Here is an 18,959-nt window from a genome sequence, read left to right as displayed (position 1 = left end):
CTGAAGCATCTTCTGCCAGAAAGCCAGAAAACGCTCAAAAAACAAAACATGACGGGGGATGTCACAGGGACACAGCCTGAAGAGACTCTGGCTAAGTATGGGACAATTTGAACACCAAAAATAATTAGGGGTGGTCATTTTAAAAACAGGGATCCAGGGCTTCCCTGGTGGCGCAGTGGTTGAGAGTCCGCCTGCCCGTGCAGGGGACACGGGTTCGTGCCCCGGTCCGGGAAGATCCCACATGCCGCGGAGCGGCTGGGCCCGGGAGCCATGGCCGCTGAGCCTGCGCGTCCGGAGCCTGTGCTCCGCAACGGGAGAGGCCACAACAGTGAGAGGCCCGCGTACCACAAAAAAAAAACAGGGATCCAGAAGTCCATACCAATATGGACTCAACGGCCGAATCAATCAATTAATCCATCCACGAGGGAGAAGGGAGGGTTCTGGACAGTAGAAAGCCATGTGGGGGAAAGGCTGCGGTTGGAAATCATGCTTCTGAGAGAGGCAGCAATGGATGCCAACCTAGGGGGACATTCAGACAAGGAGCAGGTATCTGCGTGGCTTAAAGAGCCTCCCCACTGTCTGCTTATTAGTTGCAAGGAAAAAAACAGTAACTCCACAGTGGAGACATCACACAACACCCAACCAGACGACCCAAGTGAACAAGGCCAGTGCGGTTCAGATGGACACCATGCACCTGCACCTGTGGCCATGAGACCCTGGGGACACGCCTCACACAGTGTCCAGCGGGGATGCACAACCCAACTCCACCAGGAGGGAACATCAGCAAATCCCAAATAGGGAACTTCCTCTCTAGGACATTTTTTTTTTGATGATGAGAAACAATGCCGTATTTTTTTTTATTTTTATTTTTTTTTGCGGTACGCGGGCCTCTCACTGTTGTGGCCTCTCCCGTCGCGGAGCACAGGCTCCGGAAGTGCAGGCTCAGCGGCCATGGCTCACAGGCCCAGCCGCTCCGCGGCATGTGGGATCTTCCCGGACCGGGGCACGAACCCGTGTCCCTTGCATCGGCAGGCGGACTCTCAACCACTGCACCACCAGGGAAGCCCTCTAGGACATTTTTTAAAGGAAGGAGAATATGGCATAAAAAATAAAGTCTTAAATAGACAAAGAAAGGCTGTGGCACTGATCCAGGTTGAAGGAGACCACAGAGCCGTGTGATCCTGCACTGGGTCCCGTACTGAGAGAAACACTGCAAAGGACACAGCTGGATGGATGGGCAGAACCGAAAGGTGGATGGGAGATGGGGGCGTGGAGTTGATGCTAAGTGAACTGAGGTTGACCCCCACCGTGCTTACACAGGGGACACCCTCAATCTTGAGGAGGCACGGAGGCATTTAGGGGTCAGGAGCATGATGTCTGCAGTTTACTCTCAAGTGGTTCAGAAAAAATACGTGTGTGAGTCTACATACACGCACACATGTGTGCGCGCGCACACACACACGCACACACGGGGAGGGGGGGAGGAAACATGAGCAAGCGCGTGCAACTAAAGCAGATGGGGCAAATGTAATCAGTCCGTGACACTGAACCGAGACTAAACCAGTGTTTTTTGTATTTCTGCAACTTGTCTGTAAGTTTTTACAGAAATAAAAATAAAAAGTTTTTGACAGAACAAAATAAAGTCCCACTATGCCTTTAAAAAAAAAAAAACAGTGTGAAGAAAATGAAAAGGCAAGCCACAGACTGAAAAACTATTCTATGTATCTGACAAAGAACTTCTATCCAAAATACATAAAAGAAACTCCCATCCACGCAATAAAAAAGGCAAACAACCCAAAACAATGGAATGACCACTTGACAAAGGCAGATTGGGAACGGCCAACAAACACACAAACAAGTACACAGTATCACTGGTCGCCAAGGAAATGCAAAGCAAAGCCACAGTCACAACCCCTAAAGCGCCTAAAATTAAAATGACAAGCAGAATCCAATGCTGGTGAGCATGCAAGCAACCAAGCTCTCAGACAGCGCTGGTGCGACCACCTGGACAAGCTGGCACTGCTTAAAAGGAAAGCGCACATCTACCTGTGACCCAGCCACTCCGCTCCACAGTATTTACCAAAGAGAAATGAAAATATACGTCCATAAAAAGATTTGCCCAAGAATGTTTCGGGCAGCTCCATTCATAAAGTAGAAAAGCCCACCAAGCGAAAAATGAAGAAACAGATTCATAGGACAGAAAACTCAGCAATAAAAATAAATGAACCAGGACTTCCCTGGTGGCGCAGTCGTTAAGAATCCGCCTGCCAATGCAGGGGACACGGGTTCGAGCCCTGGTCCGGAAAGATCCCACGTGCCACGGAGCAATGAAGCCCGTGCATCACAACTACTGAGCCTGCGCTCTAGAGCCCGCGAGCCACGACTACTGAGCCCACGTACCTCGACTACTGAGGCACGCGTGCCTGGAGCCCACGCTCCGCAACAAGAGAAGCCACCGCAATGCGAAGCCCATGCACCGCAACAAAGAGTAGGCCCCGCTCACCACAGCTAGAGAAAGCCCGCGCGCAGCAATGAAGACCCAATGCGGCCGAAAATAAATAAATAAGTAAATTTTAAAATTTAAAATAAAAAATGAATGAACCACATGAATGAATGTCCAAACCATTATGCTGGATGGGAGAAATCCAGACACATAAAGCATAGTCTACATTATTCCATTTAGATGAAGTTCAAAAACAGGCAAAACCCTTCTGTGGTTGTCGTGGGCTGAATAATGGCCCCCAAAGATATCAGGCCCTAATCCCCAGAACTCGTAAACATTGCTTTGTAAGGTCAAGGGATCTTTTCAGATGGGATTAAGTTGAGGATCTTGGGAAGCAAAGATCATCCTGGACTACCTGGCTGGCCCTAAATGCAGCCATGAGTGCCCTTGTTAGAGGGAGGCAGAGCGGGGTTTGAGACACACACAGAGGAGCGGGCCGTGCCGACATGGAGCAGCAGAGCCGTGAAGATGCAGGCCTGCAAGAGTGGAGGGATGGGGCCACAGCCAAGGACTGCCGGCAGCCCCCGAAGCTGGAAGGGGCAGGAAGGAGCCTCCCCTGTGGCCTCCAGAGGGAGCACAGCCCTGCCCACACCTTGTTTCCAGCCCAGTGATACTGACTCCAGACTTTTGGCCTCCAGAACTATGAGAGAATACATATCCATTGTTTTACCCTATCAAATTTGGGGTAACTTGGTAAGCAGTCAGAGAAAATTCATGAAGTTTCTAAAGATAAAAACCAAGCCAGCACTTGCTGACAGGGGGTGGGAACTGCCTGGGAGGGACAGGAGCGGACTTCTGGAAGAGTAGAGAGGTTCTGCACCTTGGAAGCGGCGGGGGAGACATAGTTGATACTAGTCAGAACTCACAGAAGTAAGCGTAGACCTGTACGGGTCACCAAAGGTAAGCTTTACTTCAAGAACAAAACAATCACGTGAGCCCCTGAAGTGCCTGAGACCAGACCCTTCCTCGACTTGCCAGATCTGAGAGCCAAGAGAGTCGCTTTCTGTTGCTCAAGCTGGACTGAACAGAGTTTCTGTTTCTAGTAACCATAAGAGTCTCAACTCCCACGCCTACAGAGACGTGCATGTGCACCAAAGAAGTGGCCCCTGGAAGTCCAGCAGTTATACAGGCTCTTCGTCACCTGCACCCAGAATGACTCCACCTGCCTCGCTCCCAGGAGTGGGAGGCATCGGCCTTTTTCTGATTCTACAGGATGTAAGATGCGCCCCCCACCCCCGTCGCAACTAAGCACACTGCCTGAGCAGGAAAGCAGAGATTACGGGTGGGGTGCTGCAAGAGAAAAGGAAGGATGCCGCAGAATACGGAAGCTTCTCTGCATCGCATACCAATATCCTGAGCAACCACCAAATTAATAATGGACGGGGGATTCCTCCAGATCATTTCCTGAAGCCATGTGAGGAATCGACTTGAGCAAGAAACCTTCAGCTGGTTCCCAAAGTGAAAACCTGACAAGTGTTATAAGGTGTTAGAAGGAGGGGACAATTACAGGAGCACTTTCACCTGTGACAGCCTACTATCATCAGTCTTATCTCCAGAAGAAATAAAAGAGGAACACCAGCTCCATGGTTAACCAGAGACCTGTACGTCAACAGCGCAGAAGGAACCACAAACAAGCGAGGCAGGGCTGCCATCCCAGCATCTCATTTGGGCCTGGAGTGGAAGCCGTTTCCTCGTCTCGTTCTCTCCAAGGAAACACCACCAATGGGGAAATGAGAGGCAGCTCTGCCCAAGGCAGCGTTACCGGGCTCATATCACTGAATTAAAGGTGAGTTGTTCCACCTTTGGTGAGAAATACCAAACGATGCACTCAAGTCAGAGATGTTAGATGCAGCACACCTTAAACTCCTGGGGCAAAACCAAACCACGATGACGACCCGTAATTTACGAGATTTGGGACTGGGTAGAATTGTGCTAAACCAAAGAAGTGATGGAGACAAAGAGAAACTTACTTCAAAAGGTCAGTCAGGAGAGGATCCTGCAAAGAAGGCGGAGCAGGAGACACCAGGAATCTCTCCCTACTGGACACCACCTGCTCTGGCAGAACTGTCTGGTGTAATTATTTTGGAACTCGGGAGACTACTGAAGGCTTGCAACCTCCAGGGGAAGAACTGGACAGTAAGTTGTGGTCAACTGGAGGCAAATTCAGCCCTTAGCCCAGCAGCAGCTCCCCACCCCCACCCCAGCCAGTGGGCAGGCAGCTGTGCCCATGTTCCTGGGACAGCCTGTGCACAGCTTGTGGGAACCAGGGTGGGAAAAAAGACTCCCTCCTCTAAAGATTGGGTATCCATGCTCTGATTTTTTTTTTAACGTCTTTATTGGAGTATAATTGGTTTAGTTATGGTGTGTTAGTTTCTGCTGTATAACAAAGTGAATCAGCTATGTGTATACATATACGCCATATCCCCTCCCTCTTACATCTCCCTCTCACCCTCCCTAACCCACCCATCTATGCTCTGATTGCTGCTTCTGATCACAGAGGTCCAGGAAAGGGGAATGCACCAGTGTTGTTGTACCTTCCCTCCAGCTGCAGAGGATTTGAAGGCTCAGAGCCTTTTCCACCTTCATTTTTCTTTTTCCTCTTTTGGGAGCCAGACATTAAAGACTCAGGCATTCAAAAACAACTGCACGTATGTGGAAAATCAGAAAGTGACCATGCATGCCCAGGGAAAGGCACAGGCTCAGAAAAGACCTATGAAGAACTTAAGTTTATACTTCTGGATGATCCTCAGCACACAGAAAGCCCATAGCAATCCAAAAAAAAAGGATAATAATAAAAAACAGCAAACCCTGGGGTATGGGCAGATCTGACTTCCAGAGCTGCCACATTATTAGACCCAAATGTCCAGTGTTCAACAACAAAAGCACAAGGCATACAAAGAAACAGAAAAGTATGGCCCGTTCAAAGGAAAAAATAAATCAACAGAAACTGTCCCTGAAAACGACCTAATGGTAGATATACTAGACAAAGGCCTTAAAACTGCTGTCTTAAAGATGCTCAAAGAACTAAAGGAAGATGTGGAGAAAATCATGAAAACTCTGTATGAACAAAATGGAAATATCAATAAAGAGACAGAAAACCTAAAAAGAAATTCTGGAGCTGAAAATTACAATAACCAAAAATGAGAAATTCACTGGAGGGATTCAAAGGCAGATTTGAACATGCAGAAGAAAGAATCAATGAACTTGAAGATAGAACAATGGTAATTACTGAGTCTGAAAAAGAAAAAAAATTGGAAAAAAAGCAGAAAGAACTTAAGGGACCTATGGGACACTATCAACTGGACCAATATACACATCCTGGGAGTCCCAGGAGACAAGTGAGAGAAAGGGGCAGAGAGAGTATCTGAAGAAATAATGGCTGAAAACCTCCCAAATTTGATGAAAGACATGAATATAAACATCCAAGAAGCTCAATGGACCTGAAGAGATCCACACTGAGATACACTGTAATCAAACTTTCAAAAGACAAAGACAAAGAGCAAAAATTGAAAGCAAGGAGAGAAGCAAACTGTCACGTACAAGGGATCCTCAATAAGATTATCAGCACATTTCTCATCAGAAACTTGAGGCCAGAGACAGTGAGCCAGCATACCAAAGTGCTAAAAGGAAAACAAAACTGTCAACCAAGAATCCTATATCTGGCAAAACTCTCCTTCAAAAGTGAGGGAGAAATTAAGACATACCTAGATAAACAAAAGCTGAAGGAGTTCATTGTCACTAGACCTGCTTGCAAGAAATGCTCAAGGGGGTCCTGCAGGGTGAAATGGAAGGACACTGGACAGTAACTCAAAGCCATATGGGGAAAAAAAGATCTCAATGAAGGTAAATATATGGACAATTATAAAAGCTAATATTATTGAAACAGTGGCTTGTTATCGCTCTTTTTGTTATCTACATGATTTAAAACACTAATACATATAAAGGAAAAAAACAAATTATTAGTGTAAAAGCTACTACAACTTTGGTTTGTAACTCCATATCTTGTTTTCTACATAATTTAAGAGAATAACACATTGAAAAGCATTATTATTTTATGTTTGGGGCACACAATGTATAAAGATGTAATACTGTGGCATCAACAACCGAAAGGGTGGGAGATGGTGCTACAACTGAACAGAGTTTTTGTACGTTATTGAAATTAAGATGGTACAAATTCAAATTAGTGTTATAACTTCTGGATGCTAAAGGTAGTCCCCATAACCACAAAGAACTGAGCTATAGAGTATACACAAAAGGAAATGAGAAAGGACTTTAAACATTTCACTTCAAAGAAAATCAACCAAACGCAAAAGAAAAGAGTAATGCAGGGACCAAAAAAAAAAAAAACTTTAAGCACATAGAAATAAATAACACAATGACAGAAGTAAGTCCTTCCTTATCAGAAATTACTTTAAATGTAAATGGATTGAACTCTGCAATCAAAAGACAGAGACTGGCAGAATGGATAAAAACACATGATCCAACTATACACTGTCTATAAGAGACCCATCTGAGAACCAAAGACACATACAGGCTGGAAGTGAAATGAATATCAACAGAGTAAAAAGGGAAACCCCAGAATGGGAGAAAATATTTGCAAATCGTATATCTGATAAAGGATTGATATGCAAAATATACAGAAAACTCCACAACCCAATAAAAAACTGGCAAAAAACCTAGACATTTCTCCAGATAAGACACACAAATGGCCAACAAGCATATGAAAAGATGGTCAACATCACTAATCGCTAGGTAAATGCAAATCAAAAGTACAATGAGATACTACTTCACACCCATTAGGATGGCTACTATCCAAAAACTAGAAAGCAATGAACATTGGCAAGGACATGGACTGTTGGTGGGAATGTAAAATGGTGTAGCCACTGTAGACAACAGAATGGTGCCTCCTCAAAAGTTAAAAATAGAATTACCATATGATCCAGTAATTCCACTTTTGGGTATATACACAAAAAGTATTGAAGGCAGGTCTCAAAGAGATACTTGTACACCCATGGTCACAGTAGCATTGTTCTCAATAGCTACAACATGGAAGCAATCCAAGTGTGGTCTATCCATGCAATGGAAGATTATTCAGCCTTAAGAAGGAAGGAAATTCTATGATATGCTACAACATGGATGAACCTTGAAGACTTATACTAAGTGAAATAAGTCAGTCACAAAAGGACAAATACTGTATGATTCTACTTACATGTGGTACTTAGAATAGTCAAAATCATAAAGACAGAAAGTAGAATCATGGTTCCCAGGGGCTAGCAGGCGGGGAGAATGGGGAGTTTGTTTAATGGGCACAGAGCTTCAGTTTTACAAGACGAAAAGAGTTATGGGGATGGATGGTGGTGATGGTTGTACAACAATGTGAATGTACTTAATACCACTCACTGTACACTTTAAAATGGTTAAGACGGTAAATTTTATGTGTATTTCCCCACAAGAAAAAAAGACATTTAAAAAAAAATAGTAAGTCAGAATACCACTGAATTGGACACTTTAAAAATCATATTAGGGTATGTGAATTTCTCCTCAATGAAAAAATATTTTTTTAAAAAAGACAAATAAAAAAAAACACAATTTTTAAAAAGTGAGTTGTTGTCTTTCCTAAAACCATAAGGGAGACCCAACATTCAGGACAAAATAGAAGACTCTGCACCAGTTCCCTCTTCTTTAGCAACCTCCACCTAAACAGACAGTCGGAAACTCAGCAGGTCCTGCGCGCTCGGTGGGGGGCCTCTGATGGTGACGACTTCAAGCTGCAGCACAGCGAGATGTATGGCTGCAATGTGTATACAGCTGCCAGGTGACTCAATCAGGACACGGACCTGGCTCCAGGGTCCAATGAGGGGTTATTTTGAAAGCTCTCCAGAGAACCCTCAAGACATCTGTATTTCCAAGTTCTAGAAAGTTTAAATTTATGTAATTTTCAGAGTAAATCCAGGCACGATGCCTATGTTAAGCACTCAAATCTCTGTTATATGAACTTGTTTTGTTCAAAGAATACTAGCAAATATATAAATAAATTAGAGTTTTACCCCCCAGAGATGTGGGAGAGGATTATTTTGCTACGTTACTCCCCAGAAAAGAGCTCTTTTGACCCCTCGCAGCCCCGTGGCGATCTGCACTTATTCTGACATAAAAACGCAGGAAAGGACACTGGGTCTGGTTATTCTTACAGCTACCTTCTTTCCACAACACTCTTATGTTCTAGGCAGTCTGCTTTATCAGCTTTATTCAAACAGCAAACACTTCTGGAGGCCACACTTGCAAAGCTCACGGCATTTCCAAACGGGCCTTCTGCTGTGGGTGCACTGTCCCCATGGACTCAGGTTTCTAGAAGGTACGTTGTCTGGATCAGAAGAACAGTTAACCCAAAGACAAATCACAAAGGCTTTAGTCGTTCTGGCTAACAGATTACAAACAAGGGGTGTGTCTTCTCAAAACTTGCTTCTAGTTTGTGTCTAACGACTACCAAAATATTCAGGACCAAAACAATCCTCTGAGACTCAGGTGACTGAGTATAAACTGGAGGCACTATTAGCCCAGATGGCCTCTCGCTGATCTAGATAAACACTTGAAAGTGAACAGTCTCACAAAGGTCTATTTCTGATTAAGGAAAATACTTAAAACATACACCCAGGCAGGCTGGGTGACTGATGATACCGAGAACTTCGTTTTCGTCTTTGAGGTGTGACGATGGTATTGCAGGGAAGTTTTACCCCCATCTTTTGGAAAGATCTACTGCACTGTCCACAGAGGAAATGACACGGGGTCTAGGATTTGCTCTAAAATAATCTGGGAGGAATGGGGACAGGAAAGAAAGGCAGAGACAAGGCTGGCCAGGAGCTGATAACTTCTGAGACTGGCGATGGGTACATTCATTGGGTTTATCGTACGCTTCTATCTTTATATTTGAAATTCTCTATAATTAAAAAGGTCAAAGAAAAGAATGTACATGCTGAAATGTTTACAATAATCAAAACAGATGCGATTATGACTGGAATTTGCTTCAAAATAAACCAAAATGGGTTGTGCAAGAGGGTATGGACAAAACAAGACTGTCCACAAAGTGGATAACTGCTGAAGCTCCTTGGGGCTTATTTTACTATCCGGTCTGCTTTTGTTTACACTTGGCATGTCCACCACATAGAGTTTTTTAAAAGGAAAGAAAAGGGAGAAAGGAATTTGCAGGCTGAATGCACCCGAAGACACGCTCCATAATGGACTGCAGAGGGAAGCAGGAGCATGCCAGCTGCGACGTGTCCCTCCAAGGCCGAGCCCTGACCTTGCAGGAGGCCCAGTGGGCCGCGTCCCCTCCTGGGACACTCCTCGGGGAAGGAGCGAGAGCCCATATCGACAGCCTCAGGCTAGTTTTCTCCTGTACGTCTAAGTCTGGTTGTGGTGGGAATGCGTGATTTGGCTTTCACACCCGGAATGCTAGCCCATCCTCACTGTTCCATGCAGCAAGTAATTTGTGCGGAAATTCATTTCAGACACAGGAACATTTCCTCTCCAGATTACACTGAAGAAAGTACACTTGATGACAGTAAAACGGAGTCCAATATTCCATGTTAAGATAAACCTCCACATCAAAAAGAACTGATGAGCTATTTCAAGCCACATTCCAAGAGCTCCACAAGCAACAGCGCGTGGCGGATCCACCTGTCAGTGGATAAGCATTTCAGTGAAGAGTTAAAAAATAACAATCAAGGGTTGGGTAAGACATAAAGTTTCAGGACACAGCCTTTATAATCACAAGCGAATTGTAATTAACGTTCTCGAGGGGACACAATCTAAATGTAAATGAGTGGAGAGCCAGGCCCTCTGCTCCTCAGGGGCTCCCTCTGTACCGACCCCCTGCCCACGCCCAGTGGCAGCACCAGGGATGTTGCACCTGAGCCGGCGAACTTCCCCCCAGGATGGGGAAGCCCCAGAAGCCCCTCCCTCCCGGTAAAGCTCCACCCCAGGCCCGGAGTGCCTGCCCCTGGCTGACAAGCATATCTGCATACAGTTGCATTTTAGCTGAAATTTCTGGTAACAAAGAAAGAAAAGCAGAGCTGGGAACAAGAACTTTGTGAGAACAACGGACATCATTCGTTCGGCTATACTCAGAATACCTGCCTCTGGGTCTGCTCACCTGATTAGGACTCTGAATTACATGAGGTACAGACATCAGAGAGGTCAGTTCACTGCTACCAGAGGACATCAGGAACTAACACAGCAGCTGTGCCGACACCCCATTCTCCTTCCAAAGGCCCCCCAAGACCGCTCCCAGCCCCCTGCTCTTGCCTCAGCTGCACGGTGATGCAGGCAGACTGACCACCACATAAGGTGTCTTGTTGGCCTATTTTTATTTTTAATTTACTTGTTAAATTGATATTTGCTTTTTCAAACAAAAATCTGAATCTTAAGAATAGCATGACTTGGGTTTTCCGAAAAATCTGCATCAATGATGTAAATGATGTCTCTTTGTTACATTTCTTCCAACTGAATCCTATAGATTCTTACTCTTGGTTCTGATGTGGGCACATACAAAGTCCACTCTAAGAAAACATTCATTTCTTGTGCAGATTCAAGCTTTACTACACTTAGTATCATTTGAAAAAGGCATTAAAATGGTCTCATTTTTTCAAAATAATTATTGATTCAATAATTACGAATTAATGATGTTATGATGCATGATGCCTGTTTACTGAACTGTTTATGCCAGCTGCCAGCAGAGTGTATGTACTATTACCATAAAGATGGGAAATGATTAGAACAAAGCTATCACTTGGAACAAGTGTTTTCTAGAATCACATTGCACGCTTGTTATCCATATTGTTAATAATAATCACACTGCTTTTAATGGAAGAAAAATGAATGGTGACTATGCTTATCCTGCGTGCGTAGAGCCCGTCGCCAGGCGGCACGCGAAACAAGCTGATGGTTCTTACGTTGCCGTCCGCTCCCGAAGGGCTGTTAAACACGTACTCCAGCTGAAAGACGATGGTGAACGCGGGCTGACAGACCATCTCAGGGAGCTGGAGGCGGCTTCTCAAGACCAGAGTGTGGTTTCCAGATCTGCGCCGAGAACACACAGAGGGGGCGTGTCAGGCGGTGCTCCTGCTGCCCGGCACCCCACCCGCCATCAGCTCGGGTGCCGCGGCACCGGGCGCTGCTGCTGCGGTCTGGTACAGTGAGTCCCCCAAGCAATGGCACTGAGCCCTTCTGGGTGTTTGGCCATCAAGGTAACTTCCCAAACCAGAGCCTCTCTTAGGTGCCGCAATCAACACTCTCCCAAACCACCAGCAGTGGTATCAGGAGGGCGGAAGGTCTCCAGGGAGGTGCCCCCTCCAAGGCCGGCTTCCGTCCAGCTTCACATATGGAACCCCTAGGCGATGTCTCTGATTGTGATTTGAGACGCACAGGACTGAACAGAGCGGCAGAACTTACTGCCCTCTGGTTCTGTGTCATGTGAGAAAGGGATCACAGGGCGCATCTGGAGGAAAGCATGCCAGGGCTCCATAGCTGGAAGCATCTGTAATGCTAACTCCAAAACCCGTCGTGGCACAAAAACCAGGATCTTTCCAACCTCACAACACTGAGGTCTGCTCCTGATGGGGACGACTAAGCAAGAGGAATCAAAGGCACCGGGGAAGAACCCAGGTGGATGAGTGCACACCTCGCATGTAAGAACAACTGCCTTTCACTCTGATCTCTGGTCAGGTGCCCACCCGCACCTCCTAACTCCACGCGGACCGCGACCTGGGACCCCAGGGGAAATACCTGGCCTTCGAAGAGGCGCCAACTTTCCGGCTGAAGCTGGCAGAGTGCGTCAAGGCCACCTCCAGCTCAGGCACCAGCACCACCACCTGTGGCCTCTGCACGAAGCCCAGCCCGTTGTGCACACCCACGCACAGGCGCCGCTCCAAGATCTCCAGGGCACCGCTGTCCAGCGGGCTGCCCGCCTGGGAAAAGCACACACGGCACAGAATAAGGTCGGTGCAGAGGGGGTAGGGAGCTCGCCAGGAAAGCTCCCAGCAGAGAGCCCCAGCAGAGAGAAGAAACTAGAACAGAGGTTTCAGACATTCCAGACCAGACGGAGCTTAGTGAAGCACCATCCAATCAGAGCAGACTGGCCTTAGGCCACTTTCTAGGTACTTCGGGGATTTCTCACGTAGCATCATCTTGTAGAACAATATATCCCTTAGATGCCTGAATCAGCTAACTCTCGCTCCGGGTTTCCAAGGTTGAGCTACAATTCTCAAGATGCAGCAAACCAGCAACAAGGGGCCCTAGCACCTCCAACAGTGAGAGGAAGTGATCTCCAAGTGGGCTCCAAGAAGTGAGAGGTCCCGGAGTCAAGGGCAGGTGCTGACCAAGGCTGAACACAGCGAGCTCAGACACCTGAGACTTGGGGCGGACAGGGCCGCAGGAAGAGTGGGCATATTTAGGCAATAAGTCTGCCCCAAAGTGATCCCTGGATATTAAAGTGTTTTCATCTTAACAAAAAAAACATACAGGCGCCCTAACAAATGAGCAAGGATATTCCTCCAGGCTATTATTGTTTATTAAATTATGTGATTGTTGCAAAATGATCCCTGAATTTTCGAGTTTTCTTCATTGCCCATTAATCATGCTGAACAGACGTAAATTCAGCCCATTAGTCTCTGAGTAATGAAAATAAAACGAAGGTGATAACCGAGTAACTGCCAGTTGGATGGGAACAAAAATACAAAGAGAGTAAAAACACATAATAAAGTGATCTTTATGGGAATATATAAAATTCAACAATAATGCTCTTAAACATCTTTCTACCCTCAGACAATCTTTTCTGAGCAATAAGAAAACAGCAGGAACTATGCCAAGAAAATGTATTTCAGTCCTCTTCTCTGCTTCGTGTTTCTGTTTCACATGAGACTACATTACGTAGTACAACGTTTTCAAGAACGGGTAGAGAGCAAAAGAAAAGACCACCTTATTCGTGCGTGTACACACATTCGTGTGTGTGTGTGTGTGTCAATAATTTGCTAACTTCACAGACTACGAGGATGGGCACCCACTGACTGCATCACTCATTCTCACAAATACACGTTAAAGACCTACTATGTGCCGACTGTTTTAGGCACATCAGGTGCAGTGGTAAAGCAAACCAAGTCCCTGTTCTCCTGGTGCAAATACTCCAGAGAGGGACCGACAATCCACCTGTAAACAGTAAGGAAACCAGGTGCTCTCCGAGAGGGCCAAGCACCCAGAGAAACGAAGCAGGATGATGCGTCGGAGAGCGCGCCCGGCGGGGAGGAAGGGGGACGCTGCCTGCAGCTTGGGCAGGGCGGCCCCTCAGGGCAACAGGTCTGCACTGAGACATGAAACCTGAGAGGGGTCGTGCACAGATCCAGACGAAGAACATGCACGAAAGTGGGCCATGTGTTCAAAGGCCCACAGTGGGGACGAGGCATCACGGTGCGGAGTCTGCAGGACAGCGTCACACAGGCAAAACTGAGCAGTGTTAGCGGGAGCACCGCTCACAGTAAACTGCTTCGATGGGGCAAAGTGGTTGAGATCCCTAGTCGTCTCCTTGGAAACATCCTCAAAATGTCCCTTGTAAATGTGGATTATTTTACAGGTTTTCCTATGCTCATTTGGTGATTTAATCTACTTTTAAATGAGGACTGATTAAGTTACATCGAAGTGAATGCTAATTAATGTCTCAGGATAACAGCACCCTCGTCAATATCAAAGTTAAGACAATGGGCTCGTGGGACTTCCCTGGCGGTCCGGTGGTTAAGACTCGGCTCTTCCAATGCAGGGGGCCTGAGTTCGATCCCTGGTCGGGGAACTAAGATCCCGCATTCCACAAGCCCCGTGACCCAGCCAAAGAATAAAAATTTTTAAAGAATTTAAAAAAATAAAGACAATGGGCTACTGTCCCTCTTCAGCCACAAAGAGACGAAAGACAGGACCAGAGGTGTCACCAGGGGCTGGGCCACCCACCTGGGGGCTTGAGAGGCCGGGAGCTCCCCAGCTCCGCCTGCCATTTCCACCTGCACCGTTCAGACTAACTTCCCCGACCCAAGACTGTACCTCCCGGAAGTGATCGCTGATCACAAGTTCCAGAAGCTCCTCCTCAAACTTCTCCAGGGAGGGATACATCGTGAAGAACAAATCGTCCAGGTACCACGTGAGAGACTTCTGAAGGCGAGGCTTCCGGAGCGTGTCCCCTGCACAACGAGAGGCTCAGAGGGATGACCCGCAGAAACAAAACCACCGGAGGGTCCTCTCACCCACGGGAGGTCCAGGCCGCAGGCCAAGCACAGAGAAGGCGGCATGGGCATCGCTCAGAGAGGACTCACAGCCAGAGCCCACCTCAGTCCAAGTCCAGACACCAAACAGATCAAACAAGCACAAATTTCATTCTCGGTCCAAATTCTACCAGAAAGCATCTCCAGGAACAAATCCCCTAATCCGGCCATCCAGGGCACACAGACAGCCTGAGGCAGAGTGACATCTATCCCCTGCACTCGGCTTCCCTTTATCATGACTTCCTATCCAGCAAGGGCACAGCCCACTATGTCATTTCTCATTTCATTTGGTTTACCCTGAACCATGTGGAAACACACAGGCATAGGCGTGAGCATGGCACGGCAACGAGCAGAAACTCGGGCTGGGCTGGCACCATGAGGGAAGTCCCGCCCCGATCAAGAAGCACCCCTGGACCGTGAGCTCCATGAGGACAGAAGGGGGCGGCGGCCGCTGCATCCAGCCCAGCACCCGCACCAAGCAGGTACATGGAAGCCCGGCCGCAGCCACGAGAGGGGAGCATCACGTCCATTTGGAGAGGATTCTCCATGGGCTCTGGAGCAAAGGTGACACAGGAGGAAGAGGGCAAAGCCAGTTGCTCCCCAGCAAACACACCCCCAGGGGTCTGTCCCTTACGTCCCCATCAGTGTCATCGTTCTGGTTCTGGTCCTGTCTGTCTCTTCCTAAATGTTTAGGGTTATTTAAATATTTACATGCAAGGTCTTCGATTTTGAAAGCCAATTCTAAACTTTAAAAAAAACTGACGTAAGACTCAATGCTGAGGGGTGGAGTCAAGGTGCCGTACTAGGAGGATGTGAATTCGCGTCTCCTCACAACTAGGGCACCTACCAGGCACGGGTGAGGGACCACAGACACCTAGGGGACAGGAGGAACCCCTAGTGACCAGTTGTTTCAATTACAGTTTTATTTTTCCTAATATATTTTTTATCTTTCTAACTTTATTTTGTATTTTATTCTTTGATATTGTACTGCTCCTTTTTTCTTTCTTTCTTTCTTTTTTTTTTACCATGCCGTGAAGATTGCAGGATCTTGGTTCCCAGGCCGGAGGTCAGGCCCAAGCTCCTGTAGTGGGAGCTACGAGTCCAAAACCGATGGACTAACAGAGAACCTCAGACCCCAGGGAATATCAGTTGGAGTGAGGCCTCACGGAGGTCCTCATCTCAGCACCAAGACCCGGCTCTATTCAACCGCCTGCAAACTCCAGTGCTGGACGTCTCAGGCCAAACAACCAGTAAGACAGGAATACAGCCCGACCCATCAAAAAAGGAAAGAAAATAAATAAAACGACAAAAACAATATGTTACAGACGAAGGAGCAAGGCTAAAACCTAGACGACCAAATAAATGAAGATGAAATAGGCAACCTACCTGAAAAAGAATTCACAGTAGTAATAGTAAAGACGACCCAAAATCTCAGAAACAGAATGGAGAAAATACATGAAACATTTAACAAGGATCTAGAAGAACTAAAGAGTAAGCAAACAGTGATGAACAACACAATTACTGAAATTAAAAATACTCTAGAAGGAATCAATAGCAGATTAACTGAGGCAGAAGAATGGATACGTGAGCAGGAAGATAAAATGGTGCAAATTACTGCCACGGAGCAGAATAAAGAGAAAAAAATGAAAAGAATTGAGGACAGTCTCAGAGACCTCTGGGACAACATTAAATGCATCAACATTTGAATTATAGGGGTCCCAAAAGAAGAAGAGAAAAAGAAAGGTTCTGAGAAAATATTTCAAGAGATTATAACGGAAAACTTCCCTAACATGAGAAAGGAAGTAGTCAATCAAGTCCAGGAAGCACAGAGAGTCCCATACAGGATAAACTGAGAGAAACACGCCAAGACACAGAGTAATTAAACTGACAAAAATTAAAGACAAAGGAAAATTATTAAAAGCAACAAGAGAAAAACAACAAATAACATACAAGGGAACTCCCATAAGGTTAACAGCTGATTTCTCAGCAGAAACTCTGCAAGCCAGAAGGGAGTGGCATGATATATTTAAAGTGATGAAAGGAAAGAACCTACAACCAAGAATACCTAGCAAGGATCTCATTCAGATTCAACAGAGAAATCAAAAGCTTTACAGACAAGCAAAAACAGAGAATTCAGCACCACCAAACCAGCTCTACAACAAATGCTAAAGGAACTTCTCTAAGTGGGAAACACAAGAGAAGAAAAGGACCAACAAAAACAAGCCCAAACCAATTAAGATAATGGTAATAGGAACATACATATTGATAATTACCTTAAATGTAAATGGATTAAATGCTCCCACCAAAAGATACAGGCTTGCTGAATGGATACAAAAACAAGACCCATACATATGCTGTCTACAAGAGACCCACTTCAGACCTAGGGACACATACAGACTGAAAGTGAGGGGATGGAAAAAGATATTCCATTCAAAGGGAAACCTAAAGAAAGCTGGAGTAGCAAGTCTCGTATCAGACAAAACAGACTTTAAAATAAAGACTATTAGAAGAGACAAAGAAGGACACTACATAATGATCAAGGGATCAGTCCAAGAAGAAGATATAACAATTGTAAATATTTATGCACCCAACATAGGAGCACATCAATACATAAGGCAAATGCTAACAGACATAAAAGGGGAAATCGACAGTAACACAATCATAGTAGGGGACTTTAACACCCCACTTTCACCAATGGACAGATGATCCAAAATGAAATTAATAAGAAAACACAAGCTTTAAATGACACATTAAACGAGATGGACTTAATTGATATTTATAGGACATTCCATCTAAAAACAACAGAATACACTTTCTTCTCAAGTATTCACGGAACATTCTCCAGGATAGACCATATCTTGGGTCACAAATCAAGCCTTGGTAAATTTAAGAAAATTGAAATTGTATCAAGTATCTTTTCTGACCACAACGCTATGAGACTAGATATCAATCACAGGGAAAAAAATGTAAAAAATACAAACACATGGAGGCTAAACAATACGCTACTAAATAACCAAGAGATCACTGAAGAAATCAAAGAGAAAATCAAAAAATACCTAGAAACAAATGACAATGAAAACATGATGACCCAAAACCTGTGGGATGCAGCAAAAGCAGTTCAAGAGGGAAGTTTATAGCAATACAATCCTACCTCAGGAAACAAGAAAAATCTCAAATAAACAACCTAACCTTACACCTAAAGCAATTAGGGAAAGAAGAACAGAAAAACCCCAAAGTTAGCAGAAGGAAAGAAATCATAAAGATCAGATCAGAAATAAATGAAAAAGAAATGAAGGAAACAATAGCAAAGATCAATAAAACTAAACACTGGTTCTTTGAGAAGATAAACAAAATTGATAAACCATTAGCCAGACTCATCAAGAAAAAAAGGGAGAAGACTCAAATCAACAGAATTAGGAATGAAAAAGGAGAAGTAACAACTGACACTGCAGAAATACAAAGGATCATGAGAGATTACTACAAGCAACTCTATGCCAATAAAATGGACAACCTGGAAGAAATGGACAAATTCTTAGAAATGCACAACCTGCCAAGACTGAACCAGGAAATAATAGAAAATATGAACAGACCAATCACAAGTAATGAAATTGAAACTGTGATTAAAAATCTTCCAACAAACAAAAGCCCAGGACCAGATGGCTGCACAGGCAAATTCTATCAAACATTTAGAGAAGAGCTAACACCCATCCTTCTCAAACTCTTCCAAAATATAGCAGAGGTAGGAACACTCCTAAACTCATTCTATGAGGCCACCATCACCCTGATACCAAAACCAGACAAAGATGTCACAAAAAAAAAAAAACTACAGGCCACTATGACTGATGAACAGAGATGCAAAAATCCTTAACAAAATACTAGCAAACAGAATCCAACAGCACATTAAAAGGATCATACACCACGGTCAAGTGGGGTTTACCCCAGGGATGCAAGGATTGTTCAATATATGCAAATCAATGAATGTGATACACCATATTAACAAATTGAAGGATAAAAACCATATGATAATCTCAATAGATGCAGAAAAAGCTTTTGACAAAATTCAACACCGATTTATGATTAAAAACTCTCCAGAAAGTAGGCATAGAGGGAACCTACCTCAACATAATAAAGCCCATATATGACAAACCCACAGCTAACAT

The 18,959-nt window shown here is 45.2% G+C and overlaps 1 protein-coding gene across 9 annotated transcripts in view; it reads right to left on the bottom strand.

The window, feature by feature from the left end:
• Positions 1–18,959, bottom strand: part of NPHP4 (nephrocystin 4) — a 137,712-nt gene that overhangs the window by 79,527 nt on the left and 39,226 nt on the right. For all 9 annotated transcript variants that reach the window (XR_002648075.2, XM_022598816.2, XM_022598817.2 and 6 more), the window contains 3 exons: positions 14,582–14,718; positions 12,284–12,465; positions 11,452–11,578 (listed from right to left, as the gene is read on the bottom strand). Coding sequence is in view for 8 of the 9 variants with exons in the window: in XM_022598816.2 (XP_022454524.2) it covers positions 11,452–11,578; positions 12,284–12,465; positions 14,582–14,718 (446 nt within the window). In the remaining variant the exon portion in view is untranslated. The remainder of the gene's footprint in view (positions 1–11,451; positions 11,579–12,283; positions 12,466–14,581; positions 14,719–18,959) is intronic.

Source organism: Delphinapterus leucas, chromosome 1 (assembly GCF_059928025.1).
Source record: "Delphinapterus leucas isolate spDelLeu-1000000601 "Yukka" chromosome 1, BTC_Dleu_Yukka2, whole genome shotgun sequence".
In the NCBI taxonomy this organism is placed as follows: domain Eukaryota; kingdom Metazoa; phylum Chordata; class Mammalia; order Artiodactyla; family Monodontidae; genus Delphinapterus; species Delphinapterus leucas.
The sequence above is the reverse complement of the archived record's forward strand: the minus strand, read 5'-3'. Positions and strand labels throughout refer to the sequence as shown.